The 15,447-nt window shown below is 42.0% G+C and overlaps 5 protein-coding genes across 5 annotated transcripts; 2 read left to right on the top strand and 3 right to left on the bottom strand.

Annotated features, from left to right (window-relative positions):
• Window positions 1–3,805: 3,805 nt before the first annotated feature.
• On the bottom strand, window positions 3,806–5,330 carry cox20 (cytochrome c oxidase assembly factor COX20). Its single transcript, XM_067236667.1, has 4 exons — window positions 5,190–5,330; window positions 4,895–5,000; window positions 4,573–4,636; window positions 3,806–4,329 (listed from the first exon to the last, which is right to left on the bottom strand). The coding sequence occupies exons 1-4, from the start codon at window positions 5,205–5,207 to the stop codon at window positions 4,188–4,190; spliced, it is 330 nt and encodes a 109-aa protein (XP_067092768.1). The 5' UTR covers window positions 5,208–5,330; the 3' UTR covers window positions 3,806–4,187.
• An 816-nt stretch (window positions 5,331–6,146) lies between these two features.
• lhb (luteinizing hormone subunit beta) lies at window positions 6,147–6,742 on the top strand. Its single transcript, XM_067235984.1, has 2 exons — window positions 6,147–6,338; window positions 6,506–6,742. The coding sequence occupies exons 1-2, from the start codon at window positions 6,147–6,149 to the stop codon at window positions 6,740–6,742; spliced, it is 429 nt and encodes a 142-aa protein (XP_067092085.1).
• A 314-nt stretch (window positions 6,743–7,056) lies between these two features.
• Window positions 7,057–7,920, bottom strand: LOC136943588 (G-protein coupled receptor 4-like). Its single transcript, XM_067236956.1, has one exon. The coding sequence runs from the start codon at window positions 7,918–7,920 to the stop codon at window positions 7,057–7,059; it is 864 nt and encodes a 287-aa protein (XP_067093057.1).
• Window positions 7,921–9,766: 1,846 nt separating this feature from the next.
• LOC136943083 (uncharacterized) lies at window positions 9,767–10,618 on the top strand. The gene has a single exon (XM_067236250.1). It carries the CDS (start codon window positions 9,767–9,769, stop codon window positions 10,616–10,618), a length of 852 nt encoding a protein of 283 aa, XP_067092351.1.
• Window positions 10,619–11,886: 1,268 nt separating this feature from the next.
• LOC136942745 (G-protein coupled receptor 4-like) lies at window positions 11,887–12,747 on the bottom strand. Its single transcript, XM_067235715.1, has one exon. The coding sequence runs from the start codon at window positions 12,745–12,747 to the stop codon at window positions 11,887–11,889; it is 861 nt and encodes a 286-aa protein (XP_067091816.1).
• Between the last annotated feature and the right edge of the window lie 2,700 nt (window positions 12,748–15,447).

Raw genomic sequence — 15,447 nt, 5'->3', positions numbered from 1 at the left:
ATCTTGAGCCTAAACATTCCTTACACAGTATTACGCCTATCTTCGGTTAAATGTCTTATCTTTGACTTTAAGATGGGAATGGGAGTAAAGATGACAACCTGCTACAGTACAAGGTTCTACTGTATGTATGCTGATCCACCATATGCCTCTCCACTCCTGGTGGTGTCAGGCAGACGGCTAGTTCTGTGTGTCTGTGTTGAAGCCAAACACTGTAGACGGCTGCATGATGTGCAATAGGAGAGAGATGGGCGTATCTGTTAATCCTTTTTTTTTTATATAATGTTTTGTCTGTCGTCTTTATAATTTAACAGCAGATCAATGGGGCAGAGAGATAAAGGGGGTGGAAATGAAGTCACTGATTAATGTAGCCTACGATATTCAACTCACTGACTGTTTTACTGAAATGACTGACTGAAGGTATCAAAGCCACTTCTAGAGTGAGGAATTATATTCTGAAATTAGATTCCCAAATGTTTGACACACTTTTGGGAGAATCCTAAACCTCAAAACAAAGTACTCAGGGATTGTAGGATATTGTAGGCTTGAGTACCAATTTTACAATTTCAAATGATTTGATGTCATGGGGCATAGGGCAATCTCATTGTATCCAAAAAGCACAGAATGTGACTGAAAACGTGCTCATTGCAGTTAGATATATCATTGAATAAAAAGCCTACTAAGGCCATAAAAGTGAGAAAGTGTATGAGGAGGAAGGCCTGTTTGTATGAGCATAAATAGGTTGAGTTAGGAGTGTGTACAAGGAGACCGCTTTCTGAACAGTTACTTTGACATCTGATATGTGTGGGCTTTCAAACAGACAAATCAGTCTGTCTCACTTTTTGTTCATTTTACATGGCTATGTTTATATCTATGAAAATTAACTTTGGTTGCTCTCTTAATTGTCTGTTTTCCTTCCTTGATTCTACGTAATATAGGTCTGTAAATGGCACAACCAAAAATGAAAGTTTTACTAAGAATGCCAACTTGTAAAAGTTGTGTGTGTTTTTGAAAAGTTTGGTTTCTGCCTTTGATGAAGAACTTTGAGTCCCTAAAGACATGCCTCAATGCTGTATGTTTTATCATGTGTGGATGTATTCATATCATAGTCCATTTATTTCAAAGTGCTTTCCTGACAATGGTTTATGTGGTATGTGTTGGATAAACAAGCAAACCTATCATTGTGTTAAGTTTAATTTCACTTCACCCTAAATGATCTGAAGTCATTCAAAGCGGATACAAGTCCTTTAGATGGTGTGGGTTTGCAGGAAATCTATAGTAAGAGTACATCCCGATGTTATACAACATTTAACCCTTACATGTCACGAACTAGGAGGAAGGTATTAACAGCGATCAACTGTGAGGAAATATCTCAATCAACAGTACAACAGTGATGGAGCACTGACATGGCAAGGGCTTTGGTTTTTAGCTAAAAAAAACAAACAATGATGGACTAGAATGGAGGCAGGAGCGTCTGTATTAGAACCTCCTGTCTGGTCCTGGTGGTAAAGTGCTCGAAATCTACATATCAGAACTTCCTGAAGGCTGCTACTGTGCTGAAGGCAAAGCAGAAGCTATAGACCTACTCTTCGTGTCCCAGCCTTTTAACTCAGCAATAACTTGGAATCCCCCTCTACTGATGGAAAAAATATAATAACCAAACACACGAACAAAAAGAAGCATGTATGAACATGACAAATGTCACATCATACTTCATAATCCCCTCTCATTTAGGTGAGTAAGTATGACACATTAGCAGCAAATACATCTATATTCCCATATGTAGACTCAGAGAGGTTTTATACGCTGAGAATTGGACGGACACATGTTTAGGTTTCAGACAAACATTTGACATAAAATCCGCCTCACATCCCGACAATCCGCTGTCCATTCCTCACTATGTAGGGCAGCTGTTAAGTCCAGTTCTTAAGAGAGATTGATGGCTGTCTCGCTGTGATTGGACAATGTGACGTCCTAGCTGATCTTCTAGCTGTGCACACACTGTCCCTGCCCTCATTTTTCACGCGCGTTGACCATCCCAAGTGACATCTTCAACACTCCGCTCTTTATCTCTCGGGTCGGCATCGCTCCGCTCTCTGCCCCAAGCCAACTCCGTTGGCCCCGCAGCACCGCAGGATGCGTCGGTTGCTGGACTGGACAAAGTTCGGTCCCGCAGGCAGAGACTATATTGACTGGGTTGATGGTGCCTCCCCTCTCCCCTCTACTGACAGACAACTCCCGGTTAGTTGAGATTTGTCCCCCTATTTTTCATGGGCCAGATCTACCGTGGAAACATTTTGATATTTAATTTCTTTGGATTTAATTTTGTAGAGTTTTTTTTTTTTTTTTGGGGGGGGGGGGGGGGGGGGATTGTTTGTTTGAACGTCATTTCAACTGCTAGCCTGTGATACTGCTGTACTACCTGTTAACAACACATTAAACAATGCCTTGTACCTGTTTTCCCTGCCATTCTTTAGGACAAAAAGTGGAATGAGTTGACTTCTGGGGAGGCCACCAGCACTGAAGTTATTGTCTACATCGTCATAGCTACTGCGTCCTTCCTCTTCCTCGGGCTCATGAGCTTCCTGGTGTGGCGGAGGCGATGCTCCGGGGGGAAGCTGGATGTGGCTAACGTGATCGACCTGGCCGACCTGCAGGATCCTGAGAGGAACGTGGAGCTCCTTTCATCCATCCGCCGTGGACGGGAAGCCTTCCCCAGCTCCAGCTCCGACCCGGAGATGACTGACGGGGTCTTCCTCATGGTTTACCTCCCCGCTCCCTACGAACAGTCCCTCACACAGCTGGCCCGCGCTGCCTCCATCACCAGCTCCAGGGGAGCGGAACCACCAGCCCGGCGCAACAGGCCCATAGAGCAGCCTCCGGCCTTGACCCAGGACCAGGCTCAGATCCATAACCAGACCCAGGACAGGGTCCAGGACAAAGACTGGAGCCAGGAGTGAGGCACACGGTCTGGCTGTGCACAGGAGGAGGGACACCAGGACCGCTCCAGACACACACACACCATACCCATAGACAATCATGTAGCTCTTTATGGATGTTGGGTACAAATCATCTCTGAAAATAGTATGAATGTCTCTTCTCTGAGATATAATGGTTGGGGAGCATGTGGTGTGAGTGATATTTAGAATTACAGTCTTTATGGTTCAATCTCTCTGGACGGGTTCCGGACCTCCATATTCATCACATGATGTGAGATATCAAGCAACTTGATCACTTTTGTTGTTTCAAGACTTAAGGGTACAGATAACACGTTCTAGAGGAAGGTTATATTATTTATATTACATAATTTGAATATTTCCAAATATCTTGAACTGTTAGTAAACTGTAGAAAATGCCACTTGTAAACATTCCAGTAAAAAAAAATAACTCATGTAAATATCTGTGCCATGTGTTTCTAAAATAAAGCTGAAGAAATATCTTAATTGGATGTCTCATCTGTGTTTACAATAAAATCCAAAAGTAGAAATATGGAACACAGAATGTAAGCCAATAATTCCAAACATCCATATAAAACCAGACTCACAAATTGAGAGCTACACTGAATGCTACATCACACCTACATGAATAGTATGAAGACCTATGAAATCTTGTATTATATTATCAAATATTATTTGAACAAGCCATGAGATGGGTAAAAACATAAGAATGGCGCCATCTAGTGGCCACCTAATGAAACTATCGTGTGCCTGTCAAATAGGACACAAATCATCAATATTTATTCTGTTGAAGAAAATCTATAAATTTGCCCAATTATCAGCAAAACATTTTACACCATTTCAGACACAAGTGGATTGACATGTATCATTTTAATATAAAATACTTAAGTCATAGTCACTAAAATAATTCAACAAATGTGGGTCAACAAATGTGGATCATCAAACATAATCCACATAAACTGGACATTAAGAAGAAAGATTTAGAACAGGCTGAGGTACAGAAGTTGGAGTTATCTGCCTGCCTGAAATGTACACTTTCCCTAAATAATACAAAATGGAAACAACCACCATTAGGAAAATTTTCATTCAAACATTCTTCAAACATTCCTCTGGTCTAGTGCACATTTCAACTCACCCAACCAGTGAACAGTTCAGAGACAAGAGTACATGAGCACAGGCATGCAAGGCATATGCAGCAGCAGTCCGACAGGGAGTACAGGGGGAGGGGTGAGATCATGAGGTGCCTGACTGTGCTTCTTTAGGCTTGCTAGTGGGGTCCAGACTGGTCCCCTCATACATAACCTTGTTCTTAATGCCATCCTGGATCAGTCTCTGCTGCACACGCAGCTTGGCGTTATTGATTCTGCAGTAGAACCTGAATAGAGTGACACAAAGGCACAAAGTACTGTAGGTACACATACAATAATAAATTACAACTTTCTTTATACATATTTATGTGACCCTTTACATGGATAATGACCTCTTTATCCCTCGAACTGATGCTTTATTGTTTTTCTTTTATCCAGTTGGTTATTTCACATAGCCAGCATGTACTCACAAGAGTTGTCAAGCCATGATACTACTAGACTGTGAGGAGTGAGGTAACTAGAAGACCTACCATGACCCCAGTGTTGTAACCATGAAGCCTGCAAACCCCACATCAAAAGACCTCTTCACCCGACCTGTAGAACACGGAAGGAGGAATGGCAAAGCAGGGGTGAGGAGGGAAGGATAGTTTAAAATCAAAAGCATAAGGCTCATGTTCAACATAGGCTGTAGTACAGAACTAAGAACTAATTTCTTCGATGTGTGGGAGACTATACTAGGTGGGTGACCGGCTAGCAAATACCAATTGACAGAGCCATTACTAATCTGAAATGATGATCTTGTATTAATAACTGTAAGTCCATAAAAAGCCTCGCACGACCAGTCAAACTCACTAGTGGCTAGGAAATGTAGTAGCCCAGCGACCAGTGATCCTCCAGCCCCGTGCAGTATGGCCTCTCTGGCACAAGGAATATTCCTGATGTTCGCGATGCTGAAGCTCTACAGTACAAACATAAAGTACATAGATGAGATAACTGATAGCTACAACCACTGGTCAGACACAATCACATTCGTAACACAGCTGACCTTCTACTGAGGGCAGGAAGTGGCTAGCGCTACGCGTTAGCTAGCAATGTAAACTCGTTTTAATCCTGTAAACTACCATGGTGAGACATGCAGCACACTTACCTTCTCTTCACTGGACATGTTTCTACTGTTAATTAACGTTGTTTCACAAAACACACGGACTGTCGCATCTATTTACTTTCATAATCACATTGGACATCATGCGCAACATCTATCGGTGTACGTGGCTATTAAAGTTCGTGTGAAGCAGGAAACATGGTAACATTTTATGTGTTCCGTGAGACTACTGATGCATTTACCAAATTCAAATATCATTTGATATTTTAATTTCCTAAACAGCTAAATTTATATGCTCTAGTGTAACCTACTAGTTTTCACAGCGACCAGAAAAGGATAAATACAACTAATAATATAAGAGCATATGTTTCTGAGCTCTGTGGCATCCTACTAACAAAACCGGAAAAGGAAAATGAAATTCGATCTGAAGAAAAGGCTTTGACTTGGACCTTGACAATGTCAATGACCTTTCAATTACATTTAACCAACACCCTTCCTGTAAGAATAGCAAGGATGCTACTGTTACATTTAATGTTCCACACACATGAGTGGGTCCAGGGTCAAAGTAGTTACTGAGAGCAGTAATTTAGTGACCATGTCAAAACAGGAAAGCCATCATGTCCAGGTTGCTTTGACCGTAAGCCATCCACTATGCAGGACTTTATGAGGTCTTAAGAGAATGGCTTTCAGCCAATGAATGGACAGTCAACACCATCACCTGTAATGCAACAGACGGCCATAGTTCCAGGAAGAAAACATGGTACAGTAAACCTTTCAGAGGAAAACAACAGATTACGTTCAAGGTTTGTTATCTATGATTGGAAAACTATACACCAACCACCCCATACTGAATATGTATAAATATAGACACATGAAGCCAGTCAGACTCAGAACACAACTGTGCAGCAGAGTCAGGTAAGTGTTCAAAAACAGATGGCAACATTTGAGGGGAAACATAGTATTATCTGACATTGTCAGTCTGTCTGTTTTCATTCCTTCAGGATGTTGGGAACCTCCGTTAGCTGTGTTACGTTCCTCCTGATGTTGCACCTGCTCTTTTGCTTGAATCCCTCTGTGGCGCCCCACCTGCAGCACTGCCAGCCTATCAACCAGACTGTGTCTGTGGAGAAGGAAGGATGTCCTACCTGCCTGGTGTTTGAGACATCCATCTGCAGTGGACACTGCCTCACCGAGGTAACTCAGTAGAGGTATATTTGAGGTGCACGTGATTCATATCACCTGACATACACTGTTTTTATGGTCCAGTCCATGGTGCAAGCATAGTAGGCCTATTCTAGGCTACTGAAAGACTAAAAGTTACCATAATTCAATGAGCATATGTGTGTACTGTACATCTCCAGGAGCCTGTCAGGAGACGCCCATATATCTCCCAGCATGTGTGCACGTACCGAGACGTGCACTACCAGACAGTCCGCCTGCCTGACTGCCCCCCCAATGTTGACCCCTTTGTCACCTTGCCCGTAGCGCTGAGCTGTGAATGCAACATGTGCACCATGGATACCTCGGACTGCACCATCGAGAGTCTGAAGCCAGACTTCTGCATGACCCAAACGGCTTTTGAGCCTGCTTACTACTAATCATCTGGAGATACTAGGAGCCTAAATTCTGAAAATGAAAAACTTTATTTGCGAATCTCATTGACTTATGAATACAATTCCAATACAACACAATTTATTTTGTAAATGTTCAATGTCTTATATCAATAAATGTTCTCCAACTTGACTTTTTATTTTCATGGTTTGGTCTGTAAATGTCTGGAGCCAACTGATTAGAAAAGACAGATGAATCATGGTAATACTGACTTTAACACTTTTTTTAGTTGATTTTAGTACCACAGTTCCTGCAATCAAACCTTTGTGCTCAATTTCACCTCCTCCTGACAAGGTTCCAGTCACAGGGAAGTGGGATTATTAGTTACGCTGGTGGTGGTCTGGGTATGGTTGTGCTCCCCAGGCAGCAGCCTATCCAGGCAGGGACAGGGACAGGACATCAGGATGTCCTTGGCCCCGCTCCGCATAAACACATAGAGGAGGGGATCCACCAAGGAGCTGAACATCACCAGGATGCCCCACAGATGTGACTTCACAGGGCTCTGCACAGCAACCAACAGGTCATGTATGACTCGTGGGAGGAAGAAAAAACAGTAGATCCCCAGAACCAGAGCCAACGTGCCAATGATGCGTCTCTTCTCCAGGACGGGAACAGAAATGGAGACGGACAGAGCTCTCAGCGTTCCCACCAAAAAGAAGATCAGCAGCGGGAGTGGGATCAGGGTCAGGACTGCGTTCAGGAACAGCGAGGCCTTAAGCGATATGAGGGATATGATGAGGTACTCGAAGAAGGGGAACAGCCAGACGATGGAGGACACAATGAAGGAATACTTAACATTGCGTCGGAAACGGTACCAGAGAGGAAAGGCAATCACCAGGTACCTCTCCAGAGCGATGCACACCATGAAGCCCACACTTGCTGTCAGACCAAAGTTGTACACAAGCAGCACCACATAATGACAGTATCCCTGGAGCATGGCTGGTACAACAGTCATCTGAAGGAGGTCCGAGATCAGCAGATTGATGACGTAGATGGGCGCCATGTGGTTAGCACTGATCAGGCAGTAGAGTAGATAGATGGCCAGGAAGATGACTGGGATGCCCAAGGAAAAGACTACCCAGCCCATCACGTAGATCACATGGCCAAATTCACTCCCGTTATTCTGTGTGTTGTTTTCAATGTTGATGATGCAAATTAGGTCCATTCTTGAGTTGTGTTGTGTGGTGCTAAAGAGACAGTTTTGTTTAGTTAATGAGCCACAAGGTTTTGTTACATTCTGCCAGATGTTGTGATGATATAAATGATTCTTATGATTTTCCTGCATTAAAATATTCACAATTGAAATAAAGTGTAAAGATACATGAGGAAAACTATCAAAGCAACCCTAGATCTATTAGATAGTATTTATGTAACTGTATCTCTCCGCACACATCATAGTATAGGTATGGGTAAGTAAGCAAAATACCGTAGTAAGCTATAAGGAAGTTGGTTTCCTGTTCTGTCTCTGCAGTTCAACCACAAATATTTGACGACCAAATAAAAATAGAATGTTTCTGAAGAGAAATAAGTTCAAATTGTTTCATAAAACCTCTTCAGATGAAAAATTATATTCATTTACTTGAAATTTGAAGTAAATTATCATTAAGTCCTATAATGCAGTTTTTATGTACATTTATCAAACTTTTATATCTAAAAAACGTTTTTATATAAATATATATAAAAAAGTAATGCAGTGTTCTTACCTGGAGGTTCACAGAGATTAAAGGTGGGGTTGGGAAGGTTTTGCTTCTCATGTATGGGTGTTCCGCTTTCTAAATGGATAACAAGCGTAAAATAGATTACACTCCTCTAACTAGTTTGTGCACGATGATTGAAAGATAGCACACAGCAAAAAACTAAGTATATTATCAGAACTTCCTACACACATACACACACACACACACACACATGCAGAAACCCCACATTTTAGACAAGCCTTTGTGACTCATGAGGAACAAATGACTTCCACAAAAAATATTTCAGTATCTTATTACCAAATATACCTAACGGCCACATTAGTCAGAGGCTCCTTGTAATTTCTGCAGAAACATTGACTGCGTTATCACTGCATTTGTATTGCAAGTGAATATTGGGAAATTTTGACATTAAGATGGCCTGTTCATCTGGCGTATGATGATGGAGATGCATTAAGCAAGGAGTATGTTTGTTTATCCTGAAAGGCTGCACACAAAGTCTGCAATGCAAATGGTATCTTCTGTCAGCAGCTATACTCAATTTATCATATTTACCTTATGGAAATATGAGGCTGACCAACCCACATTCAAACAGCTTATCTGCCAGCTGTTTCCAGTTAGAGACTGTTTGACTTGTGCCAAGAAAGGATGTGCTAGATAAATGCATGTTAAGTAGACATAACTGTACAGCAGAAGATAGAGGCAGTCTCCTGGACATGGCCTCTATTGATCCTGTTCTCAGGGGGGCAACCAGGAGTTCAGATGCTTTTTCAACTGGATTTATATCTACCTAAGGTGAGATAACTTACAATTCAACCTCTTTCTAATTTTTCCACTGTCGTGGTGGGGCTAATTCATGCGTGTTTGGGACAATTCATGTCAAAATATATATATATACTGTTGGTTTTCCAAGTAATTAAGAATGGATCTTAACATAAAATACTTTAGTTATTAAATCTTATTTGTATAGTCCTCTTCACAAGCAATGTCAAAGGATGCTTTACAGAAGCCCATAGATACCCAAAGGATCAGTTAAATAATGTTTTAATCAATCAAAAATAAATGTGCTGCTGCGTTAATGTTTACATTTGAATGAAAATGAAATGAAAATGACTAAATGTAAAAAAAAAAGACTAAATGTAAATGTAATGTTGTAAATTCATACTGACTGCCGTTCCAGCAACATCATATGTTTACACTCAGGAAATGAGTCAACCTACAGTACAACCCGCCAACCAACTTTCACCTGGAAAATTGTGTCCACCAAAATAAGTAGTTATCTAATTAGCAATCAACTTAACAGCCAATCAGCAGCCTATGGGGTACCTGGTTCTAGGGTGTGTCAACAACAACACCAACAGTACCAGCCCTTTAGACCGGCTGGCTCACATCATTGGCTGGGTAACGTTTGCTGTGGGCCTTCCAGCCATTGGATTGGCAATCTATGCTCTAAAGCACATGGCCAAAGGTAAGAATGGAGTGCCTTTCCACATCATCAGCCTCCTTGTCTCAGATATCTTCAACTTCATTGGCCGACCACAAGTCAGCACGCAAAGTGTCATATCCCCTGACATGTCCATGCTCATCCTGTACTTTGGTGTTGTCTCAAACATCACCTTCATGGTGTGCATAGCACAGGAGCGCCACCTGCAGACAGCCTGGCCACAGTGCCAGGGCTTTTTCACCAGAGTCAAAAGCACCGCCCTGTTCTCCATGGTCATGTGGGCAGCGCCCTTCGCCATCCTTGCTCTCGCGGTGCTCAAATACTATTTCTGGTTCGCTGTGACCCTGCTCCTCCCCTTCCCCCTCCTCCTCTTCTTCCTCCTGGACTCGTGGCGAGCCCTCCTCTGCTGCGGACCCTCTCCCATGCCGGAGATGAAAAGAACCGTGGTTGCCCTGGGAGTCATCCTGACCAATTACACCCTCTTATTCCTCCCCTTTGTGCTGAACATCCTACTGGAGTCATTGTGTTTTCTAGAGGAGGTGCGCTACCTGGGGCTGGTAGCCAACATGCTGCTGTACCTCACCCCCCTGGTGGACCCCTTCCTCTATATCTTCATGACTAAAGGACCCAAAGAGTTGGTGAAGGCCCTGTCCTGTTGCAGGAAGAGAGAGATGGATCTCCCAGAGACCATCAGCACTGTGTCTGAGATTGTCACAAGACTCTGAAAATGTGTATCAGACATTCATGTTTACCTAGCTAGCTACCTAGTTAACCCTAACACATTTCCATTAACCTGGCAGAGACATTGGTTCCTAGGTCTTAGTGTTTTAATTGTAATCGAAAGGCTTGAGCAACATTATGGACTGCTCTGCAAAAGGCCTGAGATTGTGTGTTTTGGATGTGAATTAGTTTAATTATATTTCGACATTTTTATTTATATTGGGAAACCACAAAGACTGTGGCTCGAGATACCGCAAAGACTGCGGCTTGTGTGTTCTGGATTACCGCAAAGACTGCGGCCTGTTTTCAGAAGGGTATTATTACTTTTATTACTTATAATATTGTTTTTATTGATTTTATGTTAAGTACTTAGAGCTGCAATTCTTATTGCTCTTCTATGAAATGTGCTATATAATTGAAGTCTTATTATTATTATTATTATTACTACTGACAGCCCTTGTTTTGGAATGCTACGGTGGATTTCAATTGTTCCTCAAAATAAACTAATGTTAGTGGATCCAGTACAACAAATATCAGATTAAACATGTCTTTGTTCGTGTCCTAAGGCCACTGTGTTTATTTGTCCACTAGAGGTCCTCAGTCTCACTTTAACCCATGGATACGGGACAAAGACGAGGATATGGAAGCAAGTCAGTGACATAATATTTTGAATTTTAAAAAGCATTGAATACTTATATTAAACTATTATGTGTGTACTGTACATCTCCAGGAGCCTGTCAGGAGACGGCCATATATGCTTGTGTCCCAGCATGTGTGCACGTACCGAGACGTGCACTACCAGACAGTCCGCCTGCCTGACTGCCCCCTCAATGTCGACCCCTTTGTCACCTTGCCCGTAGCGCTGAGCTGTGAATGCAACATGTGCACCATGGACACCTCGGACTGCACCATCGAGAGTCTGAAGCCAGACTTCTGCATGACCCAAACGGCTTTTGAGCCTGCCTACTACTAATCATCTGGAGATACCAGGAGCCTAAATTATGAAAATGAACAACTTTATTTGGGAATCTCATTGACTTATGAATACAATTCCATTACAACACAATTTATTTTGTAAATGTTCAATGTCTTATATCAATAAATGTTCTCCAATTTGACTTTTTATTTTAATGGTTTGGTCTGTAAATGTCTGGAGCCAACTGATTAGAAAAGACAGATGAATCATGGTACTACTGACTTTAACACTTTATTTAGTTGATTTTACTACCACAGTTCCTGCAACCAAACCTTTGTGCTGTATCTCCTCCCCTCCTCACAAGGTTCCAGTCACAGTGGTCAAAGTGGGATTATCAGTCAGGCTCGTGGTGGTCTGGGTAAGGTTGTGCTCCCCAGGCAGCAGCGTATCCAGGCAGGGACAGGCCCCCCTCCGTATGAACACATAGAGGAGGGGATCCACCAAGGGGCTGAACAGCACCATGATGCCCCACAGTTCTGTCTTCAAAGGGCTGTGCACAGCAACCAAAAGGAAATGTATGACTCGTGGGAGGAAGAGAAGACAGTAAGTCCCCAGAACCAGCGTCAATATTCCAATGATGCGTCTCTTCTCCCGGACGGTAACAGAAATGGAGACGGACAGAGCTCTCAGCGTTCCCACCAAGCCGAAGATCAGCAGCGGGAGTGGGATCAGGATCAGAACAGAGTTCAGGTACAGCGAAGCCTCAATAGACGGCAGGAAGGATCCGATGACGATATTGACGAAGGGGAACAGCCAGAATATAGAAGACACCATGACGGAATACTGAACTTTGTATCGGAAATGGTACCAGAGGGGAAAGGCAATCAGGAAGTACCTCTCCAGAGCGATGCACACCATGAAGCACACACTTGCTGTCAGGCCATGGTAGTACACAAGCAGCACCACATAATGACAGCAGCCCTGGAGCATGGCTGGTATAACACACATTTGAAGGAGGTCCGAGATCAGCAGATTGATGATGAAGATGGGCGGAATGTGGTTAGCACAGATCAGGCAGTAGAGTAGATAGATGGCCAGGAAGATGACTGGGATGCCCAAGGAAAAGACTACCCAGCCCATCACGTAGATCACATGGCCAAATTCACTCCCATTATTCTGTGTGTTGTTTTCAAAGTTGCTGTTGCAAATTAGGTCCATTCTTGAGTTGTGTTGTGTAGTGCTAAAGAGACAGTTTTGTTTAGTTAATGAGTCACAAGGTTTTGTTACGTTCTACCAGATGTTGTGATGATATAATTGATTCTCATTACCTGTAGTAAAATATTCGCACTTGAAATACAGTGGAAAGATGAGGAAAACACAATCAAAGCAACTCTAGATCTATTAGATAGTATTTATGTAACTGTATCTCTCCGCACACATCATAGTATAGGTATGGGTAAGTAAAATAAATACCGTAGTAAGCGATAGGGAAGTTGGTTTCCTGCTCTGTCTCTGCAGTTCAACCACAAACATTTGACAACCAAATAAAAATGGAATGTTTCTGAAGAGAAATAGGTTCAAATGCTTTCATAAAACCTTTCCAAATGTAGAAGAATGTTCATTTACTTGAAATTTGAAATACATTCTCATTAACTCTTATTATTCTGTTTTTAATGCTTTTTTAAATTTTTTATAAAAATAGTATTGCAGTGTTCTTACCCTGAGGTGAGTTGGAAATGTTTCGCTTCTCATGTAGCCTGGGTGTCTGCTATTTAAATGGATAACAACCTAACCATAGACAGTAACTAGTTTGCATGATGATTGTAAGATAGCACACTGCAAAAAACACAGTACATTTTAAGAACTTCCTACACACAGACACATACACTCACATTCATCCTCTCCTAATGGGAGTCAGATGGCTGAGCGGTGAGGGAGTCGGGCTAGTAATCTTAAAGTTGCCAGTTCGATTTCCAGCCGTGCCAAATGACGTTGTGTCCTTGGGCAAGGCACTTCACCCTACTTGCTTCGGGCGGAATGTCCCTGTACTTACTGTAAGTCGCTCTGGATAAGAGCGTCTGCTAAATGACTAAATGTAAATGTAATGCACGAGAATTATCCTCCAAAATCGATCATTTTGAGCCTTTGGTATGACACTCCGTCATTTACAATCTGGCAACACTGAGCACCTTGCCGCCTTTGTTATCATTATTGCTTTAATATATGAGGACAGAAAAGTGTCTTAATATTATTTTTTTAATATGTGGCCATATAAGGAATGTATTATTTATAATGTTTTATGTGTTATCAGTATTGCTTTAATATATGGACAAGACACATTAAACAACCACTGAAAGCCACAGAAGCACTGTACTAAATGCCACAAAAAAGGATTTGTTTTACATTTCCACTTTGCAATTTTGTTAAGGTTCAAAAAATAAATGATCATCTAGCCTATGTCATTTGTGTAATTTCATTTGTGACATTTGTATGCATTCACATGGTCATGGTGCGGCATGCTAACGTTAGCTAGCCAGTGAAGGGGTGTGACGTTCGTTATTGCCATTCAGTCGAAACTGTTATCGGGGTATTTTTAGCTAAATTTCCGTCAGCTCAGCTGGCCTAGGAGTTAGTATGTACCTTACTGGCCATCAAATAGCATGACAACTCTTTCATACATGCAAAGCAGCTCACAGAAAAAAATCCAAATTTCTGTTTTGCTCTGTGGATCAGTGCAACGCTACCAGCAACAGTAGCTTCAGCCAAGATGAGGTTTTCTAAATTAAAACAGTTGAAAATGAGGTAAACTATATGGCTCAAGAACGCCTCATTTGATTATTTAATACGTGTAACATATTTTACAATATTTGAAAGCAAACTTGCATATATTCTTTTGTCTATGTCTATTTTTAGAGTTTTAAGATTTAAGTCATTTACCTTTCTCAGGATACCTGACAAAGCTTAACCCCCAATAAAATTTTGAAAAATTAACACTATTAAACAGAATGGTTTAGGATTACAATACAGAAAGTAAAATAATACACGTCTGGTTCATCACATAAGTGAAGTGAACACAATTTTGCTACCTGCATAATCCTACAGCTGACAAAAAAATACAGCCCATGCTGGTGTTATCGCACGAAACTTGGTAGAAATGCAAAACTAGTTTGGCTGTGGTAGCTCTACTTTACATTTTTGCACTACATACACAATGTTGGTGCCAAACATGTAGCTATGTTCAGGCTGTGATATCAACACCCTATTTTTGTATGCCCTTTGAATGGTAAGGTCCTGTGATTCCCGCACAGCGGTAGTCTAGTGGTCAGCTGACTCATCTGTAAATTACCAGGCTCAGGTCTGAATCTAGGAGCAAAACTGCACAATTGCTTTTCCGCGCAGGGCTATAGACTGCGACTAGGGTTGCCAACCGTCCCGAATAGTCCGGGACATCCCGAATTATGGGTGATTTTGATTGGTCCCGTCAGGGACAGCTCCAGTCCCGTATTCCAATCACAGCCTCCACCGAACAATAATAATAGGCTACTGTAAACGCGCCAAAACTCACGCAAACGTTGCTATGGGACACGGTTGTTGCTTGTTGGTGACAGTGTGTGTGAACTGGCCTGAACTGGCCACTGGTGAGGTGAGCGTTATTGTGTGTCAAAAGGAGAAACTTGTAATAATTGTCTGGACTATTACTATGAACAATACATCCAAGCGAATAGCTATTAGCGGTTTGCCAAAATTACACTGAAATTAGTAGGTTTATGGTATGGCTAATGAAAGCTTGCGATTTCCGTTATTGTTGGTCAGCTGTTGGTGCGCGCGCATGTGCGTGTGCGCACCTGGAAGAAAGTGTCCCTCATTTGGGGTTGAGAAAGTTGGCAACCCTAACTGCGACCAAATGGTCCCATTTTG

This window comes from Osmerus mordax, chromosome 5 (genome assembly GCF_038355195.1).
Source record: "Osmerus mordax isolate fOsmMor3 chromosome 5, fOsmMor3.pri, whole genome shotgun sequence".
NCBI classification, from domain to species: Eukaryota; Metazoa; Chordata; class Actinopteri; order Osmeriformes; family Osmeridae; genus Osmerus; species Osmerus mordax.
The sequence above is the reverse complement of the archived record's forward strand: the minus strand, read 5'-3'. Positions and strand labels throughout refer to the sequence as shown.

Coding starts and splice junctions, on each gene's coding strand:
- LOC136942745 (XM_067235715.1), bottom strand. CDS start 12,747: ATGGACCTAATTTGCAACAGCAACTTTGAAAACAACACACAGAATAAT.
- lhb (XM_067235984.1), top strand. CDS start 6,147: ATGTTGGGAACCTCCGTTAGCTGTGTTACGTTCCTCCTGATGTTGCAC. Junction 6,339..6,505: donor GTGGACACTGCCTCACCGAG/GTAACTCAGTAG, acceptor GTACATCTCCAG/GAGCCTGTCAGGAGACGCCC.
- LOC136943588 (XM_067236956.1), bottom strand. CDS start 7,920: ATGGACCTAATTTGCATCATCAACATTGAAAACAACACACAGAATAAC.
- LOC136943083 (XM_067236250.1), top strand. CDS start 9,767: ATGGGGTACCTGGTTCTAGGGTGTGTCAACAACAACACCAACAGTACC.
- cox20 (XM_067236667.1), bottom strand. Junction 4,637..4,894: donor ACTACATTTCCTAGCCACTA/GTGAGTTTGACT, acceptor CGTGTTCTACAG/GTCGGGTGAAGAGGTCTTTT. Junction 4,330..4,572: donor GTTACAACACTGGGGTCATG/GTAGGTCTTCTA, acceptor CACTCTATTCAG/GTTCTACTGCAGAATCAATA.